General features: G+C 42.0%; 1 protein-coding gene across 3 annotated transcripts in view; it reads left to right on the top strand.

Moving 5' to 3' along the window:
- Positions 1-24,949, top strand: part of MLXIP (MLX interacting protein) — a 53,616-nt gene that overhangs the window by 7,838 nt on the left and 20,829 nt on the right. For all 3 annotated transcript variants that reach the window (XR_008732180.1, XM_055709916.1, XM_055709907.1), the window contains exons 2-7: positions 19,465-19,571; positions 19,909-19,994; positions 21,290-21,367; positions 21,647-21,688; positions 22,983-23,154; positions 24,136-24,225. Coding sequence is in view for 2 of the 3 variants with exons in the window: in XM_055709916.1 (XP_055565891.1) it covers positions 19,465-19,571; positions 19,909-19,994; positions 21,290-21,367; positions 21,647-21,688; positions 22,983-23,154; positions 24,136-24,225 (575 nt within the window). In the remaining variant the exon portion in view is untranslated. The remainder of the gene's footprint in view (positions 1-19,464; positions 19,572-19,908; positions 19,995-21,289; positions 21,368-21,646; positions 21,689-22,982; positions 23,155-24,135; positions 24,226-24,949) is intronic.

Here is a 24,949-nt window from a genome sequence, read left to right as displayed (position 1 = left end):
ATAATATAATTAATATAGACATCTCTTTGTAAGTGAAGCAGTAATCGCCATCGGAAATGTTCTAGTGTGCGTTTGCCACAGCTTATTTGCTTTGTGACACAAGCACAAAGCTTTTCGCTAGCCCTTAGTTCCTTGGCTTGTTGATCTTAGATAAATCAGTTAACTGCTTTTTCCTCCCTTTCTCCCCTCGAAAAAATGACCAAAACAGTCTCAACACTTCAGAGACCCAGATGTGTGTATTGGTCTTTTTGAACGGGGGAAACAAAGGCATTAAGTTCAGAACTGAGGTAGTGTAGGAGCCTAAAGGGAAGCCTTACCACAGATGACACTTTAGCTACAATATAAATAATAAAGGAAAGGAGACAAATGCAAGATTTAGGATGGGAAGAGGAAGAAGATATGCCAGCTTACTGACACCTGTTAGAAAAGCTACTGGCCGTTGTAACTGATGAGGAACCATACAGATGCAAATTACAGGGTAATAAAGCCCAGGCTGGTACTTTTAATGGTAATCGTAATGCTTCTGGAAGGCAGTGTGCTGCTGACTGCCTTTGGCATTCACTGAACTGCCTGTGAAAAGCACCTGCTTCTGCCCTGACTGGTAGTTGTGGTTCTGAGAAGCATCATCACTCTCCTCATGCCGTCACCAAGGAAGCCTGAGTATCTGGAGCATCAGCTCAGGATTGCCGAGCCTGTTGCTGATGGTGGCCTTCTGGAGAATCTAGAAAACCCTCCTGCTTTTAGAACCCTGGGAGCTATATTATTCATAGAGGAATCTGGATTTTTCATCTGTGGAGAGTTGTTTTGTTGGGCTTGGAAGTCTAAAAGGCCTCAGCTTCCCTGAACTGTCAAATGCTTAATTGCCGCATGAGATGTGGCTCCTTTCTGCAGGAGAGATCTGTTCAGAAGGCAAGTGTGACACTCCAGTTAGCTGAAGGATGTGCCTGGTAGGGACCCATCTTTACCCTGCCAGCATGACTGATGAGGGCTCCTCGTCTGCGTTTTTTCCCCTTGGCCTGATGCGCTGCAGTTGCTGCCTCACTGTGTGAAATGCAGTGTTGGACTGAGCAGGTGTTTCTCTACTCCGGCTCCTGTGGGGATATCCTACTGTAGTTCTCATACTTGTGACAATCTCTTCTAGGTCTGTTACAGGCTTAATGCCCCTGAGGAGCAGTGTTAAAGGAAAGCCTGGATGACACCTTGGCTGGTCTGTTGTGGTGTAAATGGCTGGCTGCAGGGTAATCCCCATTCCCTCTCTATTAAGCATATTTCAGTTTGTGCTTTAAGGTATTCAAACTCTGGGTGCGCCTTAAGCTCAGCAACAGTTACCTTTGTGAGACACCACTATTTTTAAAGTCGGGCTGTACAGCTGTGCTGTCAGATGACTAATAGAAAATGGGAGGGGAGGGGACTGTAGCAAGCCATCTAAGCCCAAGGCACAGTGAAATGATTCCTTCCCTTGGTCAGTTATCAGCCCGTGGCCACAGGTACAGAGCCCAGGGTGCTGCAAGTGGCTCTCGGAGCTGCTTTGTCTCTTTTGAAACTAAAACAAAAGGTGACAGGCCAGATGGGAAGGGCCTGCAGGCCACCACTGGGATTATCATATGGCAGAGTATTAGTGAAAGAATCTAGTTCTCTTTAATTAGTGATATGTAAGTGTGTTTTGGCCAGACCGCTGCTGACCTACAGATAACCCTTTTGACATGACACATTTTGTGACATACCATGATGCTAGGAAAGGAGCTCAGTTGTTTAAGTAGCTAAGCATGCTACTTAATGAATAGGACACTTTATTTTTTTTTCTTCTAAAAAGCAGAGCAATAATTTAATAACTTGTTAAATTTTAATGACTTGTTAGACAGCTTTTTGATCCTTGGTTTTGTGTTCACAGTACATTACAACAGTAACACACAGTTAGAGACTCTGCTCGACTTCTAGTTTAGCTGATGGTGTAGCGCAAGGAAGCAGTGGATGCTGCAGTCCTTTTTGCTATATGTAATGCCTTTTCTTACTTGAATTTTTTTGTGTGTGGAAATATCTTGCTACATACAGGGAGAAATACTTTTTTTTTTTATATAGTGGGAGATTTCTGGATTTCCAGAGGCATCTTTATTGCTCTATATCACACCAAAGCAAGCAGAGGATATCTTTATGGGTAGAGTACATATGTGGTGTTTGTGTTTCTCTTCAATTGCAGATTAACAATATTTCCCTATGCATTCTCCCTGTGATTTTGGGAATCAAAGGACAGAATTTTCAGGGGACGGTTCAGAGCAGAAACAGAAGACCTGAGATTGTTTTCAGCTGAAGGAGCAAAGGAAGAAAGCTTGGAGATCTACCCCCTTTAGTGCATGAAGAGTTGGTCTTCTGCAGGAGCATGAAAAGCTTCTTCCATCTCAGCTGGGAGACAAAAGGGTAGTCTTGTCTTTGCTGGTGTTAGGTGGGGTTTACTTGTACTAGGGTTGGCTTGTGAATAAGAACAAGGATTGAAGAGTTGAGTCTTAAGGAGGGTGACCGAGGGAGTAAGAAGATCCAGATAGCCTCGCTGTTGTGTAATAGGTTTGCCCTTCTTGCGAAAGAGGATTGCCACTGCTGGTTTTGGAAGTGAGACAGCACCTGCATTGCTTATACTTGGGGTCTTGCAAATCTGGGGGGAAGGTGGCAGCTTGCAAGCCTGCTTTGGTCTGAAGCCTCTGTGTGGCATACGTGTGGCCCTCTGCACTGCTTGCCTCCTATGCCCTATGTACCCTGCTGTTCTAAAAAGTGTCCTGCTTATGTGGCTGCTTCAGAGGTAGCTGTGTCAAGAGCTTGTGTGAACACCAGCACCTTACTGCCTTTAGAATAGCCTTGATAGATATGGGAACTTGGTCCTGGGGCTGTTGTCCTGCCAGGCTGGGTGCAAGAGGTGTACGAGACTGTTCTGTCCTGAAGAGTTTGTGTTGCTTCTTGTACTACTGCCTAGAACAGATCTGCAGAAGCGTACATAAACAGGATGAGGCCTCATCTTTTCACTGATCGTTCCAACAGTGAAGCCTGTTTGTCCTCATATGTCAGCAGGAGATTTTCTTAAGTGATATGTCTGTGTAACAAGACCCAAGCAAACATCGTAGAGGCATGAAGGACACTTTTGCTCCTGGAATCTGTCAAGTTCATTGTTTTCAGAACTCCCTAGCCTGGGATGTTTACTTGAAATCCTGGCCTCCATTTCCCTTTGTGGCGTTGTTTACTTTCCCTTCCCTCAAGGTCCCATAGTAATGGGTGCTCTGCCTGCAGCAGTTCAAGGGCACGTCAGCTGAAGTGACCTTGCCAGCATGGCTATGAGACTTCTAGCAGGGCTGCAGCAAATGCGGCAGATCTTCTCTCCAACAGCCAGACCACTTCACCAGCCCATGTGAGCTAGTTGTCCAAAACATTCGTCTTGTCTGCATTGCCCTGTCTGTGCCAGGGGCTTCATCGCCTTGGCAGCAAAATTCTAGTGTAGGGCAAGGGTTAGACTCAGACCATCAAACCAGGAGTAATGACAGAGCCCAGGCCTGAGCGATGGTGGTGGTATTGTATCTTTGGAGCAGCTGAAATGAAGTGTCATTGGGGTTTCACAATAGACCTAAAAATAACTGAGGCCCACTGCATTTAGTTACTGTCTTGCAACTGTACATTCATGTCAATATACGTGTGAGCCATGACAGGCTGTTCTGCTATATTTGTCTTGCTGCATCTTGCATCCAGATTTTAGGCTGCTGCGAAATCTATTCCTTGTCTTCACTATTGACAGCATTCCCAAAGGGATAGGAACCAAATGGAGCGTGAATTGTGGAAGAGCTTTTCAGTTCTTTGTGATTCTTCTTTGAAGTCTGTGACTGCTCTCCCTTATCTTCTTATTACGCAGATTTTTGCTTTTGGTGCTATGACACTTGGTCTAGCCTGTTAGTAATTGAAAACTATTACTTTGCAGTATGTCAGAGGCAGAAGTGATCAAGAAAGTAAGAAAAGGAAAGGCATGCACTTAAAAAGGACAAAAAAAAAAAGTTTAAAAGGAAATGCCTGGCAGCTGTTACAGACGTGCCAGTGGACGATCTTGTTGCACTAATGGATGTGGATATTACCTGCTGCCACCTTTACCAGAGCAAAGAATGATTTGTTATTTTCTAGGATGGTTGGTCTTTGCTCATTCTGATGAGTTTCTGAATCCTTGTGTAGAAGCTGTAGCTGTGTGGGTAAGATTATCCATGGCAAGTCAAGCTCTGCTAATAATACTTACAGTGACAACTGCCTGCATCAGGAGAACTTGGGGTGCTTGAGTGAGGGGCAACACAACGAAGTCCTAGTTCTGAGAAGCTGCGTTGTGGATTCAGGTATGGGCTCTGAAATTTGCTTGTCTGCAGCATGTAATGGTCTGGATGTTACATGTCGTGCTTCTCACGTTAGCTCATTCTGTGCACTGTCCAAAGAAGGTATGAATGTTTCACTGTATATATTCAAACTCCTGCATATTACTATCTGCACAGATACTTCAGCTTAGTCCAGCTTTCTGTTTGGTTGGTAAACATCTGTCCCTGACAGGATGGAGGTTGAGAGAATTTGAATAGAAAATATATGGTGGCATGCCAGATGTGGGAAAGCATGAAGCAGAGCAAGGGAATGAACTACTTGCTTTTGCTTTTTATAACACAGCTTTTGAGGGAGGGATTGTAGTGGGGAGGAACATGCACGTGAGGATATGAAACTTTTAGAAAGGAAGGACTAAGTCAAAGGATTTGGATATTGTTGTGAAATACTTAGATCTGCAACAGAGCAGAGAAGTTCTTTGCATGTTGGCAGCTTATTCCAAATGAGCCTTGTGTTGGGATGGGAGAACTGACTTGATCAAAGATGCAGATATCCTCAAGAGGAAACTGCACTTATTTCAGATAATAAGCAACCATGTTTGACACCTAAAACCTGTTGGAAATAGAAAGCAGAAATTGCAAAATAGCTGAGAGCCTGAAGTAGTCTAATCAAAAGCTGGGGCATCCCGGTTGTTGCAGTAGTCACCCTAGTGACTGTCCTCTAAAAATGTCGTTACCCCTCCCTTTTCAAAGCAGAGACCTGCCAAATCAATACATGCATTCAACTCAGGTGTGTGTGTGGGAAATAAGTGTCTATAAACATAGCAAAAGGAGAAAACAATGTAGTTCTTCCAGTTCACTTTTAGGGAATAGGTTTGTGTAACAGTTAATGTCACTTTCCTTTACAGTTGAGCGGGGCTGTAGGGGGCTGGTGGTTGGGAGCTGGAGGAAATGTCATACCAACATGCTCACCCTGGTCTCACTCTTCCCCAAGCACCTGCTTATGTCCACTGCTGGAGGAGGAGTACTGGAAAAGCTGGACATTTAGCTCTATGGGTGTTCTTCCAGTTCTTGATTAAAGCAGGCAAGGTCTGGTGCCAAGTACTAGAGTGAGCTAGACATTTTAGTATCAGCTGTGAAAAAATTCCAGGCAGCACTTCCACTGTTTGCTCTACTTTTTTTTTCTTTTTTTTTCTAAATAAGAAATTTGTCTTTTGCTTATAAAAATTACAGCTTTAGAGCATGCTTGTTTTATAGCTTTTGCTTGGTACAGAAATGTGTTTTCTTCAGCACAGCACGGGGCAGTATATATTAGCGGCATTTGATGTTTGGAAGGTGCAGATAAGCCCAGTTCGTGTTGCTGCACAGCTGCTTTCTGTGATTCCAGCCTCGTTCTGTGCTGCTGCTTTCCCTAACCAGCTGTCTGAAGGTACTGGGTATTCCGCTGTATTATGAAAGCAGAGAGCCAGTATGTTTGTGACTTGAATGACTCTGTGATCTGAGTCATATCTCCTATGACAGGGGGGTAATCTGTAATCAAACTGCATGGCAACAAGAGGCATTCCTATGTACTGGGTCTGTCTCTCATGCTGTGTGAAATAGTTAACCCTTCAGAGGAACCCTGTGATTAGATTTTGCTCATTTACTTTATCAAATCAGCAAATGTTATTGAAGAGCACAGCCTAACTTGGAGACTCTGTAAGTAGATGCACAGAAATCTGCAATAAAACCCAATTCATTACTGTTTCTCATAAAGTTTTGGTCTGTGAAGGCTGTTGTTTAGGAGCCCAGCATGGATCCCATCTGTTTTTTCAGTACCCAGCCGTACAAGTAGAGCACTCAAATCTCCAGTAAAAATCTTAGCAGAGCTTAAGGAGCCTAAAATTTTTATTAGCAGTTTTTATTAGCACATTAGTAGGCTTGGGGTCTGACCTCTGCATGTGTGATTATAGGCTGTGTGGATATAGCAGGCTTTTTAAAATGGGAGGATAGATCATAGGACGTTTAGAGAGATTGCTTCTCTCTGTAGCAGTAAATGTGTAAGAAGTGTTATTTACCTTTCATTTGAGCATTCGAAGGGACCCAACAGAGTGAAGGTTGAGGCTGGGTTATTGTGATTTTGGCACATGGGGGAAAACATGGTTCAAAGAGGAGACCTGTGTGAGGGTCATTTAGGGATGGGGTTTTTTGGTTTGTAGGATTCAAAAAAGTGCTGGTATTGCTATATGCTTTACTCAGGAAGTCACCGCTTGCTTTGGGACGTAAACCATCTCAGTCCATTTGAAAATGTGTTCTTGGAAAGGAAAGGGGATAAATCAGTCCAGTTGTGTCTTTTGACTAGTACACAAGTGAACGGCGTGGGAATTTCTGAACTGTTTTGCTGGTAGGTATTTAAGCATGGTGGCTACTGTGAGCAAAGGAATGAATTTGTAAGGTTATATTGCAATAAAACCAAGGCCTGTCTTTGACACTCACTGCATATAGTGAGGTTAAATATTCCTTTATAAAGATAACTGCTGTGCAACATGTGTCAGTGCACACATGTCAACCACCACCATGACAAAGTAACAACCTCTGCTTTTCAGCATGACTGGATCCGCTTTCCTGAGGACCAGGGCTGATCTTCCACCATCTGTGTGTGGGAACCAGGTATCTCCCGTGGCCTGTCCAGTGCTAAATGGGCAGTGAGAGCCATTTGGGAAAAGTGTGGGGAGGATTGTGTGTCACGAGCATTAATATGCTCCCCCCGCCCCATGTCCCAGTTAATTAAGGAAGGATCACTCACACAGCCTTCCCTGCAGCGCTACAGACAAGTTTCCACAGCTCCTGTGTGAGCTGGCGACCCAGAGGTGAAGGTCTCTTTTTCCACTCCTCATTCTCTGAAGGCTGAACTTTTTCCTAGGAGGCTGTGGTCTTGGCCCAGTGAATCCCAGGGATTTTCACTGCTGGGCTTTGAGCTTGTGGCTGCTCCTGTAGCAGTGGCAGGAGGAGCTGCCACTTCACACTGTGTTATGTTCTGTGGGATGTTATGAACTGTGGGATCTTCCCCAAGTGAAGGGCTGGTGTTGGTGAAGGCATCATCAATGCATTTTTTTGCCCTTCTGTCCAACAAAGCTCTAAATAGAGGCTTTTCCTCTGACACGTGCATGGCCTTCTAGAAGTGTTTCTATTTATTTATTTATTTTAAGCCCCTCCCCCCCCCCCCCCCCCCCCCCCCCCCCCTCGTTCCAGTCTGGTTTATGTTAACTCTGGAAGTGGTTTTCTCCCTGTGTTATCTATCTTCGAATTTTTTTTTTAATTTTTTTAAAAAAATCTTTCACCAACCTTACTTGTAACACAGCGGTGCCTTTATTATACTCCTGTCTTTGGTGTAGTTTCTGGTTCAGCTTTTATGTAAACTTGGAATAAACTGTATGTGCAGTTGCAGCCTTGAGTCTTTAATAACTGCATTTGGTAATAAGTCTGGTGTTTTTCATGCTGCAGGGAGCTGGTTGCAGACAGCTGGTATGAAGGCTTTGTGTCACACGGGGGAGAGGTGTGGGAGCCTCTCTTCTTTTGAAAACACTTCAGTTGCTTTTAGAGTAAGATCCCTGAAGTCTTGCAGTGTATTTATAGGCTTGTAATGTGGTGTAGAGAATGTTACGCTATCCTCTGTGGCAAAAGTGGGGGTTTCAGGTTTCTCAGCCTGTTGCGCATGGTAAACAGCTCTGGGTTCCTGTTGGTATGTGTGCTGCTCAGAGAGCTGCGCTGATCGGCCATGCTGATACGGTTTGTTTAGGTTTTTCAGAAGCTCTGTGTGTAAAAAGTCTTTGAACCATAATTTAGGTGCTTAAAAACAAAGTCCCAACTCATCACGTCTTGCTCAGTTTATTAATCTAGGCTAAGGCCTTAACATTCAAAAGGATCCTGATGTGTTCGTAGCTCGCTGTACAAGAGGCCCTTGTCAACAGTTGTCCTTTTAAATGAGAAGGAAGGTGCACTGGGCAGCCATACCAGTTCCCGATCATCTGTATCGGAAAACAGCTTTTGGATGAATATTCTGATTCTGAGAAGGCTGATAGAAAGCCAGCAGCAGAGATCGAGTTTTAGGAAGAAGTGGAAAATTTCAAGAGACTGTGAAATAAGCAAGTAGGAGCACTTCCCTTCATATTGAAGCTGCTCTTAAAATGACGCTTTTTACTTCTCACCATGCATGACAGCACACAGGAAACACTTCAAAAACTACAAACCCCAAATGTATTGATCTGATGTGAACTACTTTGTTGATACATTTATTAATACGACGTGTTGCTCAGCATCATAACAGTTGATAGCAGTAGGAAAGTTCCTCTTCCTCCTTAGCAGAGGTTTCATAAGAAAAGATCGCAGTAGAACTTAACACTACTTGCAACATCATATATGTGTGTATATATATATGTTTCCTTTGCCTCACCAAAATGTTCTGACCTTTGAGCAGCAGGGAGGCAAGATGAGGAGGAGGAAGTACTGGAGAGGAGAAGGGGTGCATTGAAGTGTGGTGGCTGTTTTCTGAAAGGGAAGCATGCAGCGGGGAGGGAGCTGAACAGAAAGCTGTTGGTAAAGATGATGCAGTGAAGAAAATCTTGTAACTCACAGCTCTCACTGCTGCTGATCATGGTGTTAGTTACTGGTGCACCATTGCGAATTACAAAGTCACAACGTATATTAAAGCTAATGTTTGTCTTCAGTTCCTTTCAGGCAAAGAATAGAGCATGCGTTCCCTAAATGAAATTTCTCAAGCTGGTTGTGTTAAAAATATTTTTGACAACTTTGTGGATGATGCTGAAGACTCATCTTCGGTCAGTCTGACCCAGGGCACGACACTGACTCGGCTACATGAACCTTGCAGTCCTGGCACCAGAGCGAAGGGGAACTGGAGAGGGGGTTGGATTTGGAATTTTGCATCTCTGGTAGCTTGACTTCAATTCTTGGGCTGCAGCTTGCTGGAGGAGAACAGCTGTCTGGCATTCTGTGAGCAGGTTTCATGCTTCCTGCTTTGAACACAGAGATAACATGATCGTTTTGTTACAAGGGTGAGTCCTTTAAAACAGGAGGCATTAAGCTACGCTGCAGAAAACATTAAAAAGAATTGACTTCCTACCCTCTTACCCAGCACTTTCTGTAGGCAGCACTGGTAACATCTCCTGTACTTAAAGTGGCCCACAAAATCCCCACTGCGTAACTGTATTTTTGATAGTTTTAACTTTGATCTGAACTTTCCCATGTCTGAACCTATGCTTTTTTGGATGAGAAGCTGTTCATAAGCAGTTAAAAGTGATTTGGTCTGTTCCACTAATAAAACTGGAAAAAAATATATTGCCTAAGTTTAAAAATAAATAATCAATGTTTCAATCATTTTTAAAGGTTATATTACCCTAAGGATCAGAGCAGGGCCTTGAAATTCAGTGAGGTGGTGGCCCGTGTTCAAGTGGAGTGCGCTGTCCTGCGAAACTGTTTTTAAACTTGGTGAAATTATAATTTTCTAGGAAACTGGAGGTAGCAAGTAGTCAAAGCAGTGACTATAGAGGTGGTCAGAGCATCGGCCGGAGGTCCATCTGGCATGGTGGGAGATCAGGAAGGGGAACTGGATGCAGTTTTGCAGGCAAAGGCAGGCATGTCATCTCACACAGGCCAGATCAGAGAATTGGGTAATGAAATGTTAGTGCGTCTATGCCTCTGTTTCCTACCCGCAAAATGAGGGTGAAAGCACTGCAGAAAACTTGTGAGGAATTTGTTAAGATTAAGTGATCATCTGTAAATCAAGGTGTGAGCACCGAAAAGCTAAAAGCATGGGAGGTTGTCAATGAAAGTGCCAAATATTCAGGATGCGCTGCATGCCATTTACTCTGTGCATGGAGGCTTAGGATATGGACGGATTGCTTGATCCTCTAATAAAGGCTTTTCATAATAAAAAATGTGCAAACATACCTACATATAAATTCAGGTGCTTCCTGCCTTTTGTAGTGATATTTTTCCTTTTATGTAGGATTTAATTCAGAATTAAACATGCATTGTTGTTCACTTCAGCTGAGATTTGAACTCCCCTGTATAGAGTCTGTGCTAAATTTATACAGTGTAGGTTCAAGCCCATGCTTAAATCACTAGTTCTTACCTTAAAGGAACCACCCCCCCTTTTTTTTGGTTTTTTTTGGTTAATGGGTTACTTAGAAATTGTGATAATTTTCACTTTGTATGCTTTCCACGTCTACATCTAATCTTCCAGGAAAACTACAGATTGTGTCTTTTAATATTCTATACCAGAATAGAAACTTTGACTTGCAGTGTTTATTTAAACAAAAATCAGAACAATTCCCTGTGGAGTTTATTTTTTATATAGCAAGCCTCTATTACTGCAGAAGTTTGTAGCTCTCTTAACTGTAAGATTTTTAACAACTGACAGTGTTTGCAATGATGCTTTCTTCTAATGGAAGGTTTGAGGAGACCTGACATTTTTGCCCACAGTGATATCTGACCCACAGATGTGTTCCTAGCAGACCTCAGAAGTAGTTTAGAAAATACGAATTATTTAATGTTTATTTGTAAACAGACAACGCTTTTACCATGGAGATAAAAATAGATTCTATGTTGTCTTGAATTCTGTAGCCAAGTGGGAGAAAAGTTAAGACTGCTTTCTTCTTTTTCATTGACCAAACATGAGCTGAGAAACAGCGATGCCAAATAAAATGATAATGCAGGTGCAGGTCAGCTCAGTTTTTACAGTGTTCCCTTCATACTATTTTCATACTGAGCATGTTAAAATACTTAATAAATTATTCTGTCATGCTGGTAAATTCACCAAGAGCTGGGGAATGTGTAAATTGAAATATGTAAATCTAATCCTTGCTAAAACCGACTCTTGCTGCATTTCTAGTATGGGGCGTGTGACTGGGATATGATCGGCTGGTGGTCTGTCCTTGCTTTGCCACTGACATGCTTTGTGGCCATGGGGGCTGCTTTCCGTCCTGGTATTTCAGACTTGGGCAAGTGAAAGTGGTGGTATCTTGCCTCTGGTCCTGGATCTCACAGAATTGTGGAAGTCCTGTATGTCAGTGTCTTCATTATGGTATATCTGGTAGTTCTTTGAAGAAGCTCTTGATTTTTGGCAGTTGAAGTATATGACATTTTATGAAGTTCTAATGTTTGTAAAATTACAAAGTGTGTGACCTTTGTAGATGGGCAAACACAAGGACAGCAGGCATCAAGGAGAGGTTTTGCCTGAGATTTAGTGGTAGACGGTGATGGTGAGGCCCATTTCTCAGCCTTTGACCGAAATATTGGTGGCATTACTTAGGAAGCTTTTTCTGGTTTCTTGTTGTTTCAGTTCTGTAGTAAAGTGAGTCAAGAAAAATGTCTGAAAAGCAGGAACATTTCTGGAAATATTCTTTGATTTCTGTGTGGAAATCAGAAACTGTCTAAATATTCTGAGTCTTTAAATGGATACTGGCTGAAGGACACTGTAGCCTCCAAGTCTCCTTGGTATTTTTACTGTTACGTTCCCCTTTGCTCTGTGATGTTTCAGGGCTTTTTACCCTTTTGTAACTTACATGAAACCTTGCTTCTCTTGAAAGCATTTCTCCAGTGGTCCTTCCCAGCTGTTGCAAGCTTTCTTCTTCATGGAGTAGACCTTGGCCATGCTAAAACTACAGGGCGAAACTCCTTTCCTTGATTGATTTAATGGTGGCATGAAAATCTGTCAGTGTAGTGATAATGCTTTCAAAACACGAGTTTTTCAGCTCTTGCTTTTCTCTGGGGAGGCTGTGGTACCTTGCCTTGGCAAAGCACGGGTCTGCTGGTATAAGCCATGGTAGTGCTCAGCATGCCACAACGCTTACTGGGTCCTTTCACATGTTGCTAGTGTAGACACGGTCCTTGTCAGAGCAAGAGCCCCACACGCTGCGAACGTTCCGTTATGCAAATGAAGTTAAACTTCCAAATTTTGCTTAAAATAATGTTCAGTCTGTAAAATAAATAAATGAAGGTTTATAGTGCATTCGTTGGCAGGAATGTTTGCCTCTGGTGTACCTACTGCTCTTTTACTTTCCAGTAGACCTATACCTCAGCCTTCCCGGCTGAAATCAACCTAGATAACAGGTTCTTTGGGCATGTGTTGTGATTCCAGTTTGCCAGTGGATAACTTTGATTTTTGGGGTTTTTTTTTATTTTTCTAACACTTCTTAATATGATAGAGGAAAAAATGTTTGTCCAAATGGACTAAAATTAGTATCGCTGTCCTCAAGATTGAAGTATTATTTTTAAAAGGAGATGAATCAAACAGTGGGGAGGGTTTGGTACTTAACTCCAGCACAAAGTTATTTATTGTACTTAACTCCCCCTGTCACTTGCGGAGTATGGGCAATATAACATCCCTTCACAAACCTGGAGTCTGCTGCCTTGGGAGGATTTCAGGTAAGGAGGATGAACTAGCTAACCAAGAAAATGAGCTGCCCTAATGCTTGCTTTTAGAATAAGCACTGCCTGGGATTAGTATCCTAGGGCTGCAGCTGGGATTAATTTTGTAGGTATGAATAGTAAGATGCTAAAGTGTGGCCTCCTCGCAAGTCCTACATGCACTCACTCAGTGTAGAAATGTTTGTTTCACTTGCCTGCCTCTTTGCTCCAGCACACAATGCATATAATCTGATTCTCTGAATGAACCTTTGTTTGGGGAAATACTGTTAGTTTTGGCTCTTGAAGAGCTGAGCTGACAGGCCCAACTCCCTAACAAAACAGATTGGAGATTAGAAAACAAACTAAAACCATGCCTTCAAAAAAAAAATATGCTGGGGAGAAGCCAAAAAGTTCCTTTTCTGTGTTGCTGAAAGAGCTGATCTATTTAGCTACTGTAATATCAAATCAGATTTTTTTTTCTATTGCTTAAATTAAGAGCCTTATTACCATCACCTGAAATAAAAGGAAAATTCTTAGTCCTCCTCAAAAAATGGTGTGATCATGTACAGGAAGGGATCTGGGAAGGCACAGAGGAGTTAGATTTTGAGGCAAGAGTTAACAAGGCAAAAAAGAGGTCTTTTAGCACCTGTAAGTAATACCATAAAGGGTAATGTGAATCTGTTAACTAAAAAGGAAAACAGAATTCATTTCTTTAGGTTGTTCCTGTAAACTGAATTTACAAAATGCACATTTGAAAACAAAATAATTTGCTTACAACTATAGTACACAAGATGCCTATGGTCTATATGAGAAGTGATTCCTGCAGGTCTGCAGTAGCTGCTTTTCCAGGTATCTTTGCTGTGTTTGCTGGAAATATATATTTGGGCGTCAGGGTCAGGCCTGTGGAATCCGAGCTGCAGCGCTCAGAGGTTTGTTTAAATTCCATGTACGATAGATCTAGGCGAGGTGCTATCTGAGTGCAACAGGAAAAAATAACTTCTCCTGAGATAGAGAGCCAACTCTAGCCAGAAATGTTCCTTGTCCCTACATGTCAAAACAAGTGAAAGATGAGAGGGTGGAAACGAGGGTTTTATGTGCAGAGTACGGTGGTATGTCAAAAAATCTGTGTCCGGCTTCTGGTGCTATCACCCATACACTTTGTAGCTGTAATTAAGTCTCATTGTTTCCTTATTTTTAAGCAAGAGTTCATGCATTTCTTCCCTCGTAGGGCATTTTAAAGAACTCTTATTTTGTGAGTGTTAAGTTCACTGCAATTGCAAGACAGCTTGCCAGCTGAAATTCCTCGCTTGGGCAACATTTACATGTCATGGTGTGGAGAATTATTTTTTTTCTGAATGGGGGAAGGGGATTTTTCAGGTTGGTATTTACAGCAGAGTCTTCCCTATTGTCTTCTACTAGAAAAGGATTTGAAACAGAATCCTATGGTACTGTTTTGGCAGTTTCTGAGGTAGATAAAAAAATGGGGAACTGCAAGTTGAATCAGAAACAACTTAATAAAGCATTAGAGCTGTATAAAACCCCCTAAGTTCTACTGTACTGTGCTAGATAGTTTCTAATTAATCAACGTATTCAAATTCAACATATTAAGTAGAGGTCATGTAAGCTGACCAGCCCAGGCTTCTGAGATTGTCTTGGGGGGAATTTATCTTAATATTTAAAACTCTCCTTCCTTGCCACTTCAGTGCTCTTCGTAAAAGTCGGTGTTTCTTAAAATGCAAGCATTTCTTAATGCTAATTATTAATGAAAAAAACCCCAAACTTCTGGGTTTGCACACAGATAAATGTCCACTTCTGTCTAAATGCAGAGGGTGGTTCTGTCACATGGTTTTATGCTGACCGAAGGCCATCTTAAAATCTTCTGATTTAAGGGAGGAGAACAAGGGATTCTTCTGTTGTGAGTCATCTTATATCAGAGCTCATGCTTCTACTGATATCGGCAGGAATTTTTCCATTGAGTTTATTGATGGAATGGTTTTTCGGCGTTAAGGAGAGCTACTGGTTTAAATTTTGAGTCATCCTAGAAGCTGTGAATGCTGTCTCACTTGTCCCATACCTGGTCACCCATTTGCCTTGTCCCTACTGAGTCAAAAGCATCACTATAATATCCTGTAAGATCATTCATTAACTGCTTTTCTAGATAATGTTTGTTAGCCATACACTTAAAATGCTGTTCATTGCTAATCACCAGTGGAAGGAAACCCTTTAACTTACAATCATTACAAAAAAAAGAAATCTATGGGGATGAGAATGGAAGAACCCTCCATAGATAATGTTTGCCTGTGTGTGCCTGAAATGCTTTATTTTGGGTGTTATTAACATAGAAGAAAAGATGAGATTCTCGGAGGCAAAACTTTACATAAAAATGGACATTGCCAGTGTAAAATCTGTTCTGTACTGTGTTAGAATACATGCTTTTCCCTAATTGCATTTCAGCTGATTGAAGACAAATTTTAAAATCAAACGTATTTAAGGGGATCGGGTCACGTTCTCACAATGGACATCTGTTTCTTGTACTTTGCTGCAAATCTAGTGATGTTTGAAGCTTTGTAATTGTTGTTAAAATACAGCTGCTTTCATTGGAATTTTAGAAGTTGCTAGTTGTGTTACTCTGACAGATCAGTTCTGCGTTATCTGTCTTGCCTGCTTGGATCTCAGTTGTCTGAGGTAGCTCCTGAGCTGGGGAAAAATCTGTAAAAAAACCTGTGGGAATGGACTCCAGCCTCTCTTGGCATATCCAGGGCTCCTGGATGAAAGCTGCAGCGTATGGAAGTAGCAGCCTCCGTTCTCTGAAAACACTGTGACTCTTCCAAGGCACGTGAGGGCCCCTGCATCTGAGGGGAATTCCAGTTCTGTTGGCTGTTCAGCTGAAGCTTTTTTAGTTGGTTTGCTGTGATTGAATCACTTGAAGACATTTGGTCTCAGGAGGTGGAGATTTCTACATGGGAGACTGAACTGAGCTGCTGGAATGTATTGCACATTATCCACCAGATGGTTTTCAGCCAGTTTGATTTGATCTGTGTTTGATAACTATGAAGATATGACAGTCACATATTCCTCCAGCATTGCCTGTGTGAGCAGGCACATCCCGGGTAGCACAGGCTCTGCTTCTGGTGGCAGTGACTGCTGCAGAATGCGACCGAGAGCCTAATTCCCTCCGTGCTCCTCTCCCCGGGCACTGTCTTTGCAGCACCAACATGCTCTAGCTCATGCCATGGCTGGTGTGGATGCAGCTGTCCCAGCTCGTACCATGCAGTATTTGGTCCAAGCCATCCCTGGGATGCTGTCCTCCTCCCCTCTTTGGAGCCAGCCCTCCTGCAGGGTTGCAGCAGCCATGTAGAAAGAGCCGGGACCATGTGTGCACTGACGTTTTGTGCTCGCAGGTACATTGTGACCATCTAGCTGGTCGGCAAATTGCTCTGCGTTTCTTGTAGGAGTCGGTGTCCCTTCAGAGACAGGGAGCTGACAGGAGCAGCAGCCAGTGGGTGTCTCCATTTAGGTTTTTTTGTTGTTGTTTTGCAGCTTTAAAATTTGAAGATGGGTTTCAGTCAGGCAGCTGCTCTCAGTCACAGTGTTATTCAAAGTAATTGGCTTTCCATTGACGTTGGGATTTGGAATAGCATCTAAATATTGTTGTCAGCTTCATGCTGATTCCTCTCTACTGAGGTTAAAGTCATTTCACTTACAACCTCAAGCTGGACTTGTGCTTTGCTCCCATGGGAGCTAAAAATAATAATTATTTTAAGACTAGGTTCTTAATCACTTCCTTCTTTTGATGCACTACTTTTGTTTAGCATTTTGTAAGAATGTAATAGAAAATGTGTTAACTATTTGTGTTTTAATTCCACAGCAAACCAACTAAAAAGGCAAGGAGTGTACAAGAATTAATTACAGTTCCTTTCAGGTTTTTTGGTAGAAAAGCATTTGTTCTTGTTATTCTAAGTGAAGGTTATTAGAGTTTTGCTGCTTTGGCAAACCATCCAGTCACACAGAGCTGTGAAGAGATGAACATTAAGCTGACAGATTTCTTAGTCAAAGGCATGTGGGCATTTTGTCAGTGTTGGTGATGCATCAGCATGTTAATCTCCTGTCTCCAAACTGTTAATGTACACATGAAAAACAGAAGAGGTTGTGTTTTAATCTGGGCTTAGAAGGAATGGTAAATCAAGGTACACAATGATTTTGAGGCAGAGCTGGCTGTGTGGTGATGAACACTGTGAAGATGATGAGATGGTTTGCAGAGACGGGGAAAATATTAAACAGATGGAGATCCACTGTCTGCCCTGACCCACAGCAGCTGGATAGCAGTGAGGTAAAATACTTAATTTGGAGATCTCTCCGTAAACTGCAAGTCTTGAAACTTAGAAGTGGGGGTTTGGGAGATGTATTTCAGTGGCATGTGGATGCAGTAGTGTGGAAAAAAATATTAAAAAAATCCAGAAAGGCTTTTCTAGACTTCAATGAGCGTACAGAGTGTGGTTGTACTGAGTGTCTTAGAGCTCAGCTATGGAGAATTACACAAGTACATTAATATTTTTTTTCCCTATTCCTTGCTAATAGTTCACGTGGTTTACTGTTACTTCCAGTCAGTGGAGTCGGTTGCTGCAGCAAGTCTACTTGCCTTAGAGGGAGCCCATGTTATATTTTGTGTACCAGCTTTTGTTTATTCTTTATTTCTTCTCAGGCACCGGAATTCCAAAGGCTGCAGCGGAGCCTTCTAGCATAGCCTAGTGTACACCCTGCAGGGGCAGCTGGGCCAGCACAGGACTCAGAGGCTTGTTGCTTGGCTGCTGTGCATTGTCCTCTTGGTAGAGTAGCTACCTGATCTCTACACCCACTTCCCCGTGCGTACAAAAGCGGAACAGTTTTATTTTTAAGAGGATGAGGAGAAAAAAAAAAGTATATTTTTACTGTTGGCCACCGCTCATTTGATGGTGATTTACCCTATTGCTACAAATGGCATTATACGTAGTAGTAGAATTGAAAGGGCAGAGATGGCTTTTCTTTACCTGTCACTTGGCTGAGGTTTGGCATTTACTTATCTGTCACTGTCACGGTTGTGGGAGTACCTGAGCGGTACCAGCAGTTGTGGTGCTAACAAGGGAGAAGAGTAACGACGAGCCAAATAATTGAAGAAAATGGTAGTTTAATATCCTACTATTGGTAGCTCTGGCATTCTGGCTTCTGTTGTGTAGGCTGTGAGGACTTTTTACTTGTTTATAGTATTACAAGTTTTCTTTAAGAAAGCTGCTATCAGGAGGTTTCCCAGACCAGGTGGGAAACTGGGAATCAGCAGTTCTCCAGCTTCAGGCCTCCCTCTTCGTGGCCTTGGGCAAGCCAAGGGAAGTGCCTGTTGCTTCTGTAGGATGTACTTCCTATTCTCACAGTGATTTTTAGAGCTTAAGTGTAAAACAGGGTCTTTAGAGGAAGAATAATTCAGTTCTTTGAGTTAATTTGTGCTGCATGTGTGATAGCAAATATACGGTGCCCTAGCACAGGCCAGTTCTAGTCCATCTTTCCAGTGCCACTGCAATTCATGGTACAGGTCACTCCCCACTGATCAAGTGCTTGGTGATCTTTTCTGAGAGGGCACCGTTGTTGGAGGTGACATTGCTCCTGTTGCTCATTTGTGTGCTCTTCCCTACAGAAAACCTTCACTTTTTGACCTGATGCTTGTAATGTTTCAAGATGAACCTGTTGCCTTTGCATGTGTTACTGTATCAATTGCAGTTGGTGTTGCTGGTCTGCTTCTGGTGTAGCAAGGATGGACAAACAGCATAAGGACACACAAACTTAGGAAGATGTATGGCTAAAACCACAAAAAATGAGAGAGAGAACCTGGGATAGGCACAACAATTATACTTTAATCTGTGGCTTGACATTTACTACATTATGAATATTTCCTACTTCCCCTGCTCTGTCAGTAGTATGGATTCATAAAGGTGTGTTTTAAGGGCTGGGTAGTTTGTGTTTATATAGTGCTTACTGGAGTCCCCATTACTTCTTCCTTTTTCCTTTTGTCCCCTTCCTACCTCCCAAGATTGTTCATACATAAGCCATTTCTCTTTCCAGCCTTCCCTTTCCTTGGAGAAAAATTACTATTTCTAGCCTGTTGGTGATTCTTTGTGCCCAGCTGTGTTTACCAGCATTGTAGAATTGGTGGGTAACTTTTTGTCTTGGGCCAGAACTGGCAATTCAGTCTTCTTTTCCAGTGTTACCAGCCTGGAAAATCAAATGGAACTGTAGAAACAAACTTGTTGACTTTATCCAGTTCCTCAGCAAAATTTAAGCCAAAACTATATGTGGCCAAATATGCAAAAATCTTTCGGCCAGGTTTTGGGCTTAATTTTGAACAATTTTGTTCTCAGTTGATGGAAGCTCATCAGCTGGCATTTGAGAAGGTGGGATACTGGCAAGGAGGAAAGTGTGGGTGAAATGAGTTTCAGTCCTGCTGAAGATATTTGTGAGCTCAGTTGTGGCAGTTGTTAGCAGGCAGATGAGAACTTGAGTCTTGAAAACTAGACTTGTCTCTGACACCTAGGTCAGTATGCTGTGGACAGCATATAGCGAAAGTTGTCACTGGCCAAGCATAGCTCATTGCACTTTTTTTTTAAACTTCTTAGCAGTTTGGCAGTTTTAGGGGGGGTGCTTGTCTTGGAAGGAGTGGGAAGAGAAAAACTGAAAGCAGAATGATTTGTTATCTGTTTTGTTTCAGTGGAAAGCTGGTTTCACCAAAATGGAAAAATTTTAAAGGCTTGAAGCTTCAGTGGAGAGATAAAATCCGTCTCAATAACGCCATCTGGAGGGCATGGTACATGCAGTGTAAGTATTGTGCTTGGTTATGTCACTTGCTATAAAATATTTTCTGAGAGGCATACATTTAAGAAGCAAGGGAATTGAAATTACTGTCTAATGAAAAGCTCAAAAAAATCTGCTTAAGGGCCAGATGTCTCAGAGGCTGGTATGGCAGTGCCTTTGGGTCACTGCTTGCTTAAGAGGCTGCGCTGAGTGGTCCAAGCACAGCCTGAGATCTCCCCATTTCCTGCTGGTTATCTGGAGGGAGCCCTAGCTAGATTTTTTTTTTTTTTTTTTGCCACTTGCCACTGAAGTGACAGAGCACTCTGTGGAGCCTGCACACAGTGTTTTGTTCTTGTTTCAGACCTGGAGAAGCGCAAGAATCCAGTGTGCCACTTTGTGACTCCGCTGGATGGCTCTGTTGATGTCGATGAACATCGTCGGCCAGAGGTATGTAAAACCTGAGGAACAGACTAATGAGCTCTAGAGTTTATAACAAGACTTTCTAGTCCGCTAGATGCGAGAGCAGCATAGCAAGTCTTTGCTCTGTTGTCTTTATTAAGAAGGAACCATTAACGTAAAGCAGGCTGAACCCATTTTTGTAAGTTTATCACATTGAGATGATCAAGGTGCAACTGGAAGGACATTTGTTATCTATGTAACTTATGCCTACGTTCTAGTTTAGTGAAACCTAAGTCATAGAAGTGCAATTTGAATGGTTAAGATTTTGACAGCCACTGCTGCCTTCTGGCTGGAGATTGCTGAAGTCAGTGGGAAAACAGTGTGACGACTGTTTTCAGGATTGCATCCAAGTGACCTTGTGAGAATTTTCTGTATTTTATTTAATTGATGAGATGTGGTTTCAAGACAACAAGCAATTTCTTTTTCTCTGTCAAGGTAACTTCACAAAAAAAAGTGAATATGGCTTTGGGCACTTTAATTTTTGTGCTTTTTTAAAACATAAATGAAAACTAATGTCAGCCCACTGGCTCCTTGCAGAAAACCAGTGAGGCCCTTGATGTAGCAATATGTGACACTCCGTACTGCATAACTCTAAAATAATTTATAACTCAGAGGAGTTCCAGATGAGTTTGTGGAACTGTCTCAGGGCTTTGAAAGAACAGTGTTGTTTGTGTTGAAAGATGACCCTCGAACACAAGAAAGTTGTGTTATGGCTCTCATGAGTCTGCTGTCCCCAACTTACACACTGCTATCCATGATACATAAGACCCACATTGTTCTGATCCTTTTGTTGCTATTAGTATGTGGCCTGCAAGGGCACGCTTCTCCCTCAGCTGGACATCAGATTTCTGTTGATTTGTGTCATTCTTAACAGCGTGTGTGTGTGCATGTTCATGTAACCTTGTGAAATTCTCTTTGCCCATCTTCTGCAGAAGAGGCAATTGCATGCTTTATACATTATATTCAGTGAATTAATTTTAAGGGCTTCCCCCCCACCCCCCATTTTTTTAACTATTGGTTATGGTTGAGCTGATGTGTGAGATGCTGACAGTGCAGTCAGACATCAGCTCTTGTTTGTTGTGGGAAAGATGAGGTTAGTACTGTCAGATTTTCTCCGTGATTGCTGAACTCTGGGACAGTGCGGGCTGCTGATACGTGAGCTCAAACAGAATTAGCGTGCTTTCTTTTGCATTTTTTATGCCTGAATATTTGCTTGGGAATTTATTGAACATTCAGCCATTATGTGATTCTGTGTAACTCATGGTATGTGTTTGTGTTCTCAGGCCATTGCAACATGGAAACGGAGAATTGAAATAGTCATCAGGGAATACCACAAATGGAGAACATACTTCAAGAAAAGGGTCTGTTGGTTTACAGAGTGAAAGTAGCTTACTTGGAACCTGATCAGTATGTTGTTGCTTTTTGAGTTTGATGTCACTTTTGCTAGCATGCAAGAATACTTAAAATGGATGATAAGCTAGTACAGGCATACTCATCTGATCAGTCCCACTTAACTAAAAATTATTGTGCAGGACTAATTGTGCATGATTGGGTCTTATAAATTTTGCAAGATCAGGTCTTCTACTGGCATGTGCGGGACCTATTCTGACTTTAATATCTGTTTTGTTCTCCTTTTGCAGTTACAGAAACATAAAGATGAAGATCTTTCAAGTTTGGTCAGGGTAGGTATTACCACTGATAAGTGGCAACATTTATGCTTGTAGAAGCTGCAATGAGTAACAAAGTTGTAACATGCAGTAGTTTGCATTGATTAAAATCTAAAGCATCTTGCTTAAGCCTTAATTAAGGTTAGGCACCTTAATGTTTTTCTGCACCTTGAAGACCAATGTCAGATTTGTAGCTGAAATTTGATGGAGGAGAATTGAATGTGAAGTGCAGTGGCAGAAGAAATGAGAGTCAGTACTGGGTGCCCAGAAAGATCAAACTCTTTGAGGTTTGGCACATTATTTCAGCTGCTTATGCCTTGCTTGTATAATTGGATCTGTGAAGATGTGTGTGCTACATGTTGCACATCTTCCTGCTGCCTGCAACATGGGCAGTTAATGTGCCATGATCCTAAAAAAGGCAAGACGTTTAAAGGAACATGTGTAAAGGTATCACTAATGAGTATGTCCCATAAAGCCATCAAATCTACTTTGGGCTTATAAAATGATGATCGGAAGCACTGTTCTGATTTTTTAATATTTTTTTATTATTATTTTTGGAGCTAAGCAGAAGTCTGGATCTGTTCCAGTTTCACAGAACTCTCAGCTGTTTTGGCTGTGAGCTCAAATGCACCATCATCATATAGTGGTATAGTTACCACTGCATGTTGGCTCAGCCACAAGAACCTGATGGTGTGTGCTTTTAGCCTGCAGCAAATGCAAGGCAATGCAATTTACCTTAGCCTGTAGTGAAGGATGGGTAAGCCAAGTCACGTTATGTTGTATTTGTCATGGGCTAAAAGTGCCCACAAGAATATCAGCATACTTTGTGCAAAGTCAGATTACAATTACACTTCACTGCATTTCAGAGATTTAGATACACTTCAAGATAGGAGTTGTTTGCTTTGAGTTTTTGCTGTGCACGTTATTTTAAAAACTTTATTCAGACCAAGGGATCATTAAACTGTAGATGCAAAAATAGACATATAATCAATGAAACTGGAAAGTGTTGATGAAGTTATTAAGTTATTTTGTCTTGTGTCCTTCTACTCAACACCTGCTTTTTGGGCAAAAAACTTTACCAGAGGGGTGTGTTATTCTACTGAAGTTTTCTGTTGTTGCCCAGATCAGTGAGCTGAAGTTGTTGGTGTGTTAAAAGTACCACTGATCTGCTTCAGGCCATTTGCATGGCTCCTAAAGGAGAGGTTTTTTTCTCTAAAAATGTGAAAAATGAAGACTGTTTTTATCTATCTGTACCAGACTGCTTTAGCGTTGTCTAGGCAGCCTGACTTTTCTTCCTTTGCTTTGGCAGGATGATGATGTGGTTCTCTGGCAAAAAAGAAGGTATGACAGAGAAACCCCTGTCCCTATGGAGGAAGGAAGCCTTTTGGATGCAGATATGCTTATATCGGAGTTCACCGACACCCTGTTCTCCACACTGTCTTCACATCAGCTGGTTTCCTGGCCAAATTCCAGGGACATAGGTATTTGTTGGCTGTTAGCTATGTTGCAGTGGGAACCTCTAGGAGAGGTCTGCTTTGTTGCTTTGCTGCTTTTCTAATCGTGCCTAAGAAATTTATCTTACTTTGCTGTTAGAGATCAAAGTAGGTCAGAGGGTGTAGCTGTCTTATGCTTTATAGTTTATGGAATCCCAGTTATTCATCCAAATTTAATTTCTGTCTTAGCTTCTTATGTGCTGCTCCTAGCATTGTCCTCTAATGTTGCTCTGAATAAATCTGTAATGAGTGGTATTTAACTTTATCAGTGGTGAAGGCATTATTATTTATCTCAAAGTATATATCTCTGTGTGTGTATTTTTGCGGAAGTGCATATATATTTTTCTTTGGATATGTCCCTTAGAACAAGTGCAAGTCGCATCTCCTGTAAAAACAGTCCCAAGAGCTGTACAGTTCTGTCAGATGCTCTCTGACTGAAGGCTGTGACTGTCTAATGGGACAGCAGACATTCACTATGCATCATCGTTGCTGCATGGGTGTCTAAGCTATCTGAGCAACTCCAGAGGAACTGTGCTTTATATGAAGTGTACTTGAGGAAAAATGAAATGGATCCTAGTTTATTTTAAAAGACTGTACTATGAGCTGTGGTGGTTCAGGTTGTGCTTCCCAGCAAGTTTATGTATTGTGCAGCAGGGGCAGGACAGGAGGTTTGGGAGTAGGAGGCATCCAAGCTTGGCAATCCCCCATTAGTTAGAGCCTTCGGGTTTCACCTCTTCCATTTTCCTAGTTGAAAGTTTCATTCCCCAGTGACTTTGGTTTCAGAACTGTGCTGTAGTTTCTGAAGAAAAGCAGATGCTCAGTTCATTTCGGCAGCAATTTTTGTGCAAACATCCTGGCCAGGCCTGGCTGTGGAGTGTGTGTTGGTGTTCTAGCCAGATGCTATATTCCTACTGCTGTTACTGTGCAAATGATGTGAAGCTAATCTAATCTGTCTCCTGAATTTTGCAGCACACTTAGGAAATGCTGACATGATTCAACCAGGGCTTATTCCTCTCCAGCCAAATTTTGATTTTATGGATACTTTTGAGTCTTTTCAGGGTAAGAATCATATGTATAGTCAATTAATTTCTTTAGAATTGCAGTGATTTATGAACTAGCTTTTAACAGAAGATGAAATGTTGCAGATACCTACTCTCTTTAGAAGGCAGGAGATTTGAGTGAATGGTGAATAACACTCGATACACGTTTTCAGTGTTCATTATTTCAAGCAGATGCATATGTGGGTAGGCTCCCTTGTTACTGTGACCCCAGTCCTTTTCTTAATTGGGTTTGAGAGTCACTTAAGGATTCCAACGTTTGACCCATATTGTTAATTTGCCTTTCAAAAGAATTAGCATTTAGACCTTAAGTCATTGAGTGATTAAAGGTAGAACATCAGACTTGGACAGGGGAGCTCACAGAATGACTAAGGTTTTCCCATTTAACGCTTTGTTTACCGTGGAATGTTTTCTGGAACTCTCAAGAATTACATATGACATTAAACTACTACTGACAACTCTGATGGTTACGGATCTTCATGGAAGTCAAAAGTCACATGTGAGTTTGCTGGGCCTGTACGCAGTCTGCATCAGATAACTGGTTTTTGTGGGACTGTGTTGAGAATTTGCTCTTGGCTATCCGCATGTAGGTGAACCTTAAACAGTGGACTGAGTTTTGTATTGTCCTCAGCTTGCATGAAAGTTGAAGTCTTCCCTGAAGAAATCAGTTCCTCTGGAAGGCAACAATTCATTGCTCAGTCAGCAACAGTTGTATGAAGCAAAAA

Source organism: Falco cherrug, chromosome 1 (assembly GCF_023634085.1).
Source record: "Falco cherrug isolate bFalChe1 chromosome 1, bFalChe1.pri, whole genome shotgun sequence".
NCBI classification, from domain to species: Eukaryota; Metazoa; Chordata; class Aves; order Falconiformes; family Falconidae; genus Falco; species Falco cherrug.
This window is presented reverse-complemented; position numbering and strand designations above follow the sequence as displayed.